Source organism: Vitis riparia, chromosome 13 (genome assembly GCF_004353265.1).
Source record: "Vitis riparia cultivar Riparia Gloire de Montpellier isolate 1030 chromosome 13, EGFV_Vit.rip_1.0, whole genome shotgun sequence".
Classification (NCBI taxonomy): Eukaryota; Viridiplantae; Streptophyta; class Magnoliopsida; order Vitales; family Vitaceae; genus Vitis; species Vitis riparia.
This window is the reverse complement of record NC_048443.1, coordinates 15,811,748-15,818,555: the sequence shown is the minus strand read 5'-3', so window position 1 is coordinate 15,818,555 and position 6,808 is coordinate 15,811,748. Positions and strand designations below refer to the sequence as shown.

General features: G+C 29.5%; 1 protein-coding gene across 2 annotated transcripts; it reads left to right on the top strand.

The window, feature by feature from the left end:
* The first annotated feature begins 2,634 nt into the window (after positions 1-2,634).
* LOC117927650 (uncharacterized protein At2g27730, mitochondrial-like) lies at positions 2,635-6,563 on the top strand. Of its 2 annotated transcripts, none has more exons than XM_034847279.1 (3): positions 2,635-2,891; positions 3,184-3,267; positions 6,300-6,563. In XM_034847279.1, the coding sequence occupies exons 1-3, from the start codon at positions 2,748-2,750 to the stop codon at positions 6,327-6,329; spliced, it is 258 nt and encodes an 85-aa protein (XP_034703170.1). In that variant the 5' UTR covers positions 2,635-2,747; the 3' UTR covers positions 6,330-6,563. The 2 variants fall into 2 exon arrangements, with proteins under 2 accessions (XP_034703170.1, XP_034703171.1); XM_034847280.1 differs by having other exon boundaries at positions 2,639-2,891; positions 6,303-6,563.
* Positions 6,564-6,808: the final 245 nt, after the last annotated feature.

Here is a 6,808-nt window from a genome sequence, read left to right as displayed (position 1 = left end):
TAAACCACTTTTTTTAAATGAAAATAAATTGAAATACTTTTGTAAATGAGATTGTAAGAAAAAATCATTTTCCTATAATATTTTTTTTATTAATAAAATTGGATTGAATTTTAATATTTTTGTAAATAAATCTATAAAATTCTTTTTAATTAAAATTTATTTTTCAAATAAAATTATAAAATCTTTTTTAAATAATTAGTATAAACCATTTTTCTTAAATGAAAATAAATTGAAATACTTTTGTAAATAAGATTGTAAGAATTTATCCTTTTTTTCTATAGCAAAATAAATAACAATAATATTAATTGTAAATTAAACCAAATTGATTTTTTTTTTAATGATTTTTTTCTTTTAACATTGACCATAAATGACTTTCTTGAAAATTGAATACAACGAAATTGAATCAAATCACTTATTGAAAGTAAATTCAAACTTTAAAAAAAATAATAATAAATGAATTGTAATCATTAACACATTTTTTTTAACGAAAATAAATTCTTTCAAAATTTCTTAAAATTGTTTCATGATATTTTAAATAAACATAATAATTTAATTAATTTAATAAATCGATTTGTGTCTTTCTCTTTTTATTTATTTTGCTTATTCTTGTGATTTGATTTTATCATGACTTGTGCATATTTATTCATATAATTCTATTATTGGTATTCATGATTAATTAATTAATTATCATAATTCCCTTAATTTTTTAGTAGAGACTGTATGCATACCAGCTTAGAGGGATGTTACGACTTATCACCATACCTTTTCTATCAATGACCTGACCCTCGAATTTGGACTCAGTTTTTACAAAAATATTTTTTTCCAAATAAAGAGTCACATAGAGTTTTATTTTTTATTTTGTTTTCCCTTTTCAAAATAACTTACAACAAATCATGATTTTAACTTTTTCAAAAAATCAAATTTTCACCAACAAAAAGCGAGTCTCATAATTCGAGTTAGGAACATACGTGAAAAATGCGAGTCCACAGTGTTATAAAAAATTATTTTTAAAAAACCAACAATCTAAGTGACTTTACAAAAATAAATTTAATTGATTTTTATTTTTTTAAATATTTTAAAAAAATCTATCACCAACCTATTTTCCTTTGGAAAATATTTGCATATATTAATAAACACTCTTAATTCTTATAAAATTACTCTTAAGTAGATTCTAATTGGGTGTTTAGTAAATTAACTTAATGTCTTAATAAATTCAACATATTTAACAAAATAACTTAATACAACAACTTAAAGTTAAAAACAACTTTAAGTGATAAATTAAAATGAATTACTTATTCTTAATTCCAACTCTTCATTTTACCAATTTGCCATAATTTTAAATATGTTAAACTTGATTAACTTAAACCTTATTACTTGTTTTTTACTTTAAGTATTGAAGTTGTTTGATAAAGTTATTTTAAAATTTATTTTAAATCATCAAATTAATATATTTACCTCGCAAATTTTAATTAATATTTATATTTTTACTAATTTTAAATAATAAATTTATTTATTAAACATTCATATTTAAAGTATTGTAGATATATAACATAACTAAAAATAATACTTAATGTAAGAGATGAGTTGTAAGGATAAAGTTATAACTGTAAAATATAATTTAATTAAATATGGGTAAATGAAGTTAAAAAGAAATTGAAATTTAGAAAAAAGTTAATTATCTTAACTTAATACTTAAAATTATTTTTTATTTTAAGTTGTGATATTAAGTTATTTTGTCAAACATACTGAAGGGGTATTTGGTAAAACTTAGTACTTATTATTTAATGACTTAAATTAACTTTAAGTTAAATTATACTTAAGTTATTAACTTAAAATTTATTACTTAATTTTTATTTTAAATATTAATGTTATTTGATAAAATTAACTTAAAATTTATTTTAAATTATTAAATTGATGTATTTATTCTCATAAATTATAATTAAGGTAAAGAAAATTGAGTAATAATGAAGATTATAGAATAACAAAAAGGATCATTGAGGTAATTGGAACATATGAAGATAAAAAAATAAAATGAAAATATAGATTTAAAAATAAGTTAATTGTTTTTACTTATTATTTAAAATTAATTTTTACTTTACATCATATTATTTAATTATTTTATCAAATATAATTAATTTATTTAATAACTTAAATTAAATTATTAGGTAACTTTAAGTTAGAAGATGATTTATCAAACATCTACTTAAATAAATTAAATCATTAAAATATATTAATTTATTAAGTTGATTTTTCAAACACCCGATTCTATTTATAAAATTTGGGATAGTTGACGGACATAGTGCCAACTGGGCTAAAATGCTTGCACACCATCCTTCCAAGAAACTGCCATCTCTGTTTTCTCTGTACACAAGAGTCCACGTGGTTTCGTCTGACTTGGACTCAGCTTGTCCAAAGGCATTCCAAGCGTTATCCACGTGTCTACATCCAACGAATTACTGTATCTTTCTCAGCTTCTCTCTATCTAAACAAAAAATGACATGCAGACTTCATCGGCTGATCCTGTGGGGCCAGTTACTGTATCCAAGGAGGGAGGTCAATCCATCACAACCGATTCGGGTTAAGAAGCCCATTTGATCGGATTCGGGTGGGATCCGAAACAACCTATTTCCAAGCAGAAGGTTCTCGAGCGTCTGCATCATCAGATTCGTCCTCATCAGAAGTGAGTCTTGCTCGGTCATCGTCTTCTTGTTGATCCTAAAAACTCAGGAGGCAGATAGTATCATCAAATGGCTATGAGATATACTGTGAGTCGAATCAGACTGAATCGTTTCATGGAAGGTTATAGGAGAAGTGCTCCTCGCTACTTCAGCGATGACAAAGGCAGGGTTCTGAGCGAGGAAGAACGAGCTGCTGAGAACGTTTACATCCAGGTTCTTCGTTAGTTTAGTTAGCTTTCTCTGCCTTTTTTTTTGATTAATCACATCCGTTTGGTTCGAGAGAAATTGTAGGAAAGTAATGGAAAAGGAGATTAAAAAAAATTTTAATCATAGATTTTGCGTCAGTTAAAGCCTGCGAATATAAAAACTCCTGACTGAGTAAGCGATGCGTTCGTAACATGTTTATTTTATTTTTCTCAGCGACCAAACAGATCTGCTTGTACGTTTCATTTTTTTTTTTCTTTTATTTATTATTTATTATTTATTTTGCTTTCTCCGAAAGCAGAAAATGGAGAGAGAGAGGATGGAGAAACTGAAGCGTAAGGCGGAGAAGGAAAAGGCAGCTGCAGAGAAAGAGAAAGCCGAGAAGGTATTGATCGTTAGGGTTTCTTGGGATTTTTTTTTGGTCTGGATCTTTCATATATATATATATATGAGTGTGTGTGTGTGTGTTGCAATGGTGGAGGAGGATTCAAAACTAACAGTTGATTGTCAACACCGCTTTGTTTCAATGGAAGCCTAAATGGTTTTGTAAAGTTTACTTAAATTAATTTGGGGCTATTTGTTATATATGAGTGTGTGTGCGTGTGTTGCAATGGTGGAGGAGGATTCAAAACTAACAGTTGATTGTCGACACGGCTTTGTTTCAATGGAAGCCTAAATGGTTTTGTAAAGTTTACTTAAATTAATTTGGGGCTATTTGTTGTGTTTTGTGGTTATATATAAATATATAAGAAGTGAAAGAGGCTGTGAAAACACACACACTGATAAATCTGTGTGTGTGTTCACAGCCTCTTTCACTTCTTATTTTCTTAACTTTAAAATCAAAAGTGTGTTTTGGAAAATGCATCCTAAAAGGACTGTTCAATGGTCAAATTAAGTGAAGGAAAATGTTGTCCATGCTTGGTCCAGGTATTTTACTTTTCCAGGAAAGAAAATAATTCTTTTTTTTTTTTCCCTTTCTTTTGTTGTACAAGTTGAAAAGAGTTTAGATTATAATTAAACTAGAGATCCTTCCCTCTTCAAAAGTCCAAGCTTCCAATTACTTCTGAAATCCTTCTTTTCAAAACTCTCTAGATTCTCATTGTCTAAGAAAATCTTCTATTTCTAAAATTTTCTTGTAATGGAGAAGAGTGTTACTCTGTTTGCGAGATGAATACTATATGGTAGTGGCATGAAATTCTTTGGCACTGAATCAGGCTATTCAGGAAGAACAGGTTGTTCCAGCTCCTTATAGGCTTTTTATATGCTATTCATTCTACAAGAGTAAGTAAATTAAAATAGAAATTTGTTGGGCCTAATAGAAGTGGGTTTTAAGGTGTGCTCAAACAGGTTTTCTGATCACCAAAGTTCAGGAAGGAAATGTTATCTGAATGTCATTTCCGTTTTATGATCTTTGATTGAGCTTAACTTCATTGTGGAGGGATTATTGGATTTGGGTTGTATTGTGCTCAATATTTCTAGATAACACTTGGACATAGACTGCAGTGATGATTAAGAAGCGTCTATATAGAAGTCTTGCAAGCTAAGGATATAAAAATATAATATTCAACTTGCAAACATGTCCAAATCAAACTAAGAAGATTTTGATGAGATACATTGGTTACTATCCAGCATATCTCAAACATAATTAGAATGAATCAAATTGTAATATCCCATTGGTGGGGATCATGGGGATTTAGCCAAAAGCTTAATGAACTTGAAATTTGTTAAAGTTGTCCTGTTTCTCACATACTAGCTTAGAGTGCCTAAGGCAAGGCTTTGAGGGGCTAAAGAAAGGGATCCCCATGGGTCATGTTGTTGAAGAACAGGACCCATGGTTTGAAAAGCAATTGAAGATCTTTTTAATATAATATCAGAAGACAGGAATAATTGGAAAGAAAGAAGGATGGAAGGAACATGAAATCAAAAAGGAGATAGATTCAGATATGTTTGACCTGTTCTGCTGTTATGAAGACAAATTGAATTTGATGTACAATGGCTTGATATTTATAACAAACCCTGATAATGGTTTGTATATAAGCCTTAGAACCTAAATGTAGAAACTAAAAATTTTCCAAATATTCCAACCTAATCAAATCCAATATGCATCAAGTAAAGAAAATTGTAATGGGAGACACTGTTTCAGTATATCTCATACATTATTGCAACTTTCCTAGTTATAACAATCCTATATGGTGTGGGGTTTGGGTGCTTAAATCCTTATGCTTTCAATTGTGTGTGTCTACATCTCAGTACATCTCATGTATCTATTATGTGCATATGCAATTTATTTATGCTATATTATATATATTTAAATGTTTTTATGTTTGCACCTGTGTAATTATAGTGTACCTTGGTGATCTATTTTGTGCTGTTGAACCCAAGTTCTGCTCTCATCACCCAGATTAAACATACTGAACTAAATATTTTGGTCTTCCTCCCAATCCATTCAAGGATTTGGAATTTGGTGCTAGAGTTCTTGTTACTAATAACGCTAGGTCCTCTTTACTTAAGTAAATCTGATTAATATTTATAGATATGCGTCATCTTGTAGATATTATGATGGGAGCTTGTACATTTTTGTTTTTAAAGAAAATTTTGGGTTTGAACCTGTGATACAATCATTCTATATCAGTCTTCTTGGAGTGGCGCTCTATACATACATACATATGCACATATATATATATATGATTGCAAGAATATTTTCTCATCTGACAGTTAGTCATTTAAGTCAGATTCTTTGTGTTAGCTCATGCACATGCATATAATATGGCTTCCTTCATTTGAGTTTAGCAAGCTGGTTTCAGTTTGTGAGTGTGGCACAAGGGGAGCTGTTTTATAAAGGGGGCCTCTTATTTTAGACCTGGGCATGCCTATTAGACATCCAACTTGGCCACTGAGAATATCTATTGCGGTTCAGTTTGTTTTGAATCTTCCATGTAGAATATTGTCCATATTTCTGTTTTTCATCAATATGTTTTATTTTAATTTTTACCGTTTTACATAGAAGAAGACATATCTGTGTAACATATTTTAGATGTGTGGTTGAACATTTATAGACTGATAAGGATATACTTTTGAGTGTTTCCTTGTATCCATCCTGTGTTCCAGGTTTTGCCCCCTTCTGGTGTTTTTCTATGAATTCTTACTTGGTCTATCATGAAGAGTTGGGGACAAAATGTGGGGAAAAACATACTTCTCACATTTTATTTAATTAGTTTTTCTAATTATCTTTGCAGTCACCAACTTGTCCTAGGTAGAACCCTAAAATAAATTTAGGAAATTATGAAAATAACTTAATGCTATGTTCAAGTTCGTGGTGCATATATTTTATTTCTGTTTCAGGCTTAGATTGGTAGTACCAATTTCCCTCCTTCAGATTCATTGTCTCTAACTTTTGTTCCTTATCATCCTTCTTAGAAGGCTGAAGAAGGTACCCACAAGGGCTGACATGGTCAATCTTTGCTTACTGGTGAACTCTTCTTGGAGGCAGCTATGAGGAATAAATGTATATAACTTACATAAACTCTTGATGAGACTTGGCTTTTGTAAGGAGTTGGATGCTACTGGTTTTGTCTCATAAGCAGTAATGATCTTAACTGTTAACAGGTGCTGTCCTTCGAGCCTTTACCTTAATTACCTTGTTCTGTTTTTCATTATATTTTTGCATTTGTGATTGGTGAACTTTGTTTTGTTTTTGTTTTTCCATCTTGTGTTGTATGCGTTGTCTGCTGTCTGGTTTATTGATTTGATGCATTTAAGTACTGTATGTGTTGTTCAGATTCAGGATTTCGATGTAGGTCTAATTTACCACTTATTTGACAGGGGATATAATTCCACAATCATGAATTTTGCTTAGGTGTTTGGATGTGCATCCTTGGTTTTTTTTTTTTTTTTTCTTCAATTTTAATTTTATTTTTTATGTGAAT